The 2,973-nt window shown below is 48.1% G+C and overlaps 1 protein-coding gene across 1 annotated transcript; it reads right to left on the reverse strand.

Moving 5' to 3' along the window:
* Positions 1-550: 550 nt before the first annotated feature.
* K441DRAFT_650101 (threonine dehydratase I) lies at positions 551-2,542 on the reverse strand. The gene is made up of 2 exons (XM_067646980.1): positions 2,182-2,542; positions 551-2,129 (listed from the first exon to the last, which is right to left on the reverse strand). The coding sequence occupies exons 1-2, from the start codon at positions 2,234-2,236 to the stop codon at positions 829-831; spliced, it is 1,356 nt and encodes a 451-aa protein (XP_067510180.1). The 5' UTR covers positions 2,237-2,542; the 3' UTR covers positions 551-828.
* Between the last annotated feature and the right edge of the window lie 431 nt (positions 2,543-2,973).

Below are 2,973 nucleotides of genomic sequence, written 5' to 3' on the forward strand. Positions count from 1 at the left end.
TTATTATCTATTTAGTTATCGCTATTAGAGGAATCCTTAAATATATTAACGAAGTATTCTAGTAGGCTAGAAAGAGTAGGTAGGCTCGAAAGGCTAAATAGAGGACTTTAAGTATCCTGCTTAGATAGACGCCTATTAGGGGGATAATTGGGCTCTATTACGGATATAATATATAGAGTAAGAGATAAGCTTTTAAATAGAGGTATTGGCGAGCTAAGTAGCGCTATATTAGGGGGCGATATATAACGTTAAAGGTAATAGAACTGGCTTCTACTAGCGAGGCTGTATAGCCTTTATAAAAGGCGCCTATAATCTCTTAGACCCTTAGAGAGGAATCTACCTTAGCACTCTATAATTAGCTGCTAAAGCTAGCGCAAGCGCTAATACCCGTGGCGTACATTAGGCTGCGGCGCCGGTCGCTAATTGGCTCAGGAGTTTATAGGAGTCACAGGGGTTATAGAGGTGTGGCGGTGCCAGCCGCTGATTGGCTCAGGAGTTTGCAGGAGGTAAGGTGGGTTTTCTCTCCGAGGGTCTGAGTCAACTGAGATAACCCTTAACTATTTAATATAAGATTCTCGCGTTGTTCCTTTCTCTTCTTTACACAACGTCTTGTTCTTAGCGAAAGCTATAGTTCTAGACCTAGATAGAATTTATAGAACTCCTTCGAATCTGCCCCGAAGCCTTTTCGCACCCTTGCAATAACGACCGTTTCAGAGGATATCATCTCCACTAGTTAAGCCAACCCAGCAATTCAATCCATCATAACTCCCCGTAAATTAAAATATCTCTTACAACAGTTTCATATCCTATGTAACCACCACATAAAGTTCAGTCCCTCATGAACATTTTATAGACCGGGTTATTGGTCTCCTCGGAGAAAGGATATCTAATCTCCCTCAGAAATTTCTCTAGACCCTCTTCCTCGCCTTTGGGGCATTGTATCCCGGCTAATACTTTCCCTACATCACCGCCGTAATTTCTGTAGTGGAAAAGGCTGATATTCATACCCGGCTGTAGCGTTGTAAGGAAATTGAAAAGCGCACCCTGACGCTCTGGAAACTCAAACATATAGAGCCTTTCGTCGGCCACGGCGCTACGACCTCCAACAAGGTATCTGATATGTGACTTGGCAAGCTCGTCGCCCGAGAGATCAGTTCCCGCCATGCCCTCAGCAGCGAGCCGGGAGAGTAGGTCGGAGAGATCGCGCGTCCGGCTAGCAGCGTTGAGTGAGACACCTACTAAGATGTTCGCCGCCCCGGGGGATGCGTATCGATATGAGAACTCGGTAACGGCCATCGGGTAGATGACCCTAACGAGCGCAGCAAATGCGCCGGGTCGTTCTGGTATAGTAACGGAAAGCAGTGCTTCTTTCTCCTCACCCAATGCAGCGCGCTCAGCAACGAAGCGTAGGCGATCAAAGTTCATGTTTGCTCCTGAGGCTATAGCAACGAGACCACGGTTCTTGTTGGGCGAGGGATTGCGCGCAACGTACTTTTTGAGACCAGCGAGGGCGAGAGCCCCAGCTGGTTCGACAATCGAGCGGGTGTCTTCGAAGACATCTTTGATGGCAGCACAGGTTTCGTCTGTAGTGACTTGGATAACTTCGTCTACAACCTCCTGACACAAGCGGAACGTTTCTTCACCTACCATCTTCACAGCAGCTCCGTCGGCAAAGAGACCTACATCTTTAAGGACAACACGATGCCCCACTTGGAGGGACTGCACCATGGCATTAGCATCGTAAGCTTCGACTCCGACGACTTTGACATGCGGGGCTATTCGTTTAATATAGACGCCAATCCCGGCAATGAGCCCTCCACCACCCACGCAGCAAAACACAGTTTCGAGGTCTTGTAGATTGGTTTGCCGGAGTAATTCCATACCTACGGTACCTTGACCTGCAATTACATAAGGATCATCAAATGGTGGGATGTTTATAAGGCCGTGAAGTTTCTCCAGCCGGTGTGCCTCCTCTTTTGCCGCGTCAAAGTCTGCGCCGTGTAAGACGACAGAACCTCCCAGCCGTGAGACATTCCTGTGTTTGATATCTGGTGTCCCGGACGGCATAACGATGGTCGCTGGAACTTTCAGTTTCCTTGCAGAGTATGCAACTCCTTGAGCATGATTTCCTGCCCCAAATCAGCTTAAATGGTCGCATCTCACTTCCAAGTGTCTATATACCCGCAGAGCATGCCACAACTCCCTTCCAGCGATATTTCTGATCCAAATGAGCCATCTTATTGTATGCGCCCCGCAACTTGAAACTGAAGACGGGCTGCAGGTCCTCCCGTTTTAGCATGACCTGGCATTCCAATCGATTGCTGAGGTTTTGTGCATGCGTCAGTGGCGTTTCCTCGACCACTTCGTACACTTTGGAGGTGAGAATTAGTCGCAAGTACTGCGAACCAGTCAGACAACCTTGACTGGGCTTGGAGGCAGTAAGGAAGGCCGAGGAGATACATCTGGGTACCCATTGGGAAGCAGGAATGCCTCAGGAACAGCTGACTGTGTTTTTGGCTTTGGCGACGACGGCGGTGGGGAGGGATTTGCCGTGTATTCTGTAAGTGCGAGACCAGTATGGCGAGGAGTACGTGGAGTGTAGGTGCCATTGGCCTGCCCGTCTGGCGTTTTAGGTCTGGAATAGTCTGCCATCGTTGTAAATGAAAAATGCACGGGCGTGAGGTGGAATATCGAAAGTTTCGTTTGGTAGGCTGACACAGAACGTGTGCGGAGAAAGGCTGATCCACCTACACCCCACCACCCCTCAACATCTAAGATTGTGAGGCTGGTACTCGTCATCACCAACTTCCTATTAGAACACTAATAAGTTATGGTAATGGTAAAGATTATCGAAACTGATGTATGATTAAGATCTTTGCTATGAGTCTAGTTTGTATGCCTTAAAGAAGGACAATATTTTTTTACGCCTAACAAGTATGACGTGCCTAGGTCGGTTCTGGTTTATTGACCCGA

This window comes from Cenococcum geophilum, assembly GCF_001692895.1.
Source record: "Cenococcum geophilum 1.58 unplaced genomic scaffold K441scaffold_1, whole genome shotgun sequence".
NCBI classification, from domain to species: domain Eukaryota; kingdom Fungi; phylum Ascomycota; class Dothideomycetes; order Gloniales; family Gloniaceae; genus Cenococcum; species Cenococcum geophilum.

Bases quoted from the DNA above. Each gene is read 5' to 3' on its own strand.
- K441DRAFT_650101 (XM_067646980.1), bottom strand. From the start codon at position 2,236: ATGGCTCATTTGGATCAGAAATATCGCTGGAAGGGAGTTGTGGCATGC. The intron at 2,130-2,181 runs GTATATAGACAC...GATTTGGGGCAG, and splicing joins AGTTGTGGCATGCTCTGCGG to GAAATCATGCTCAAGGAGTT.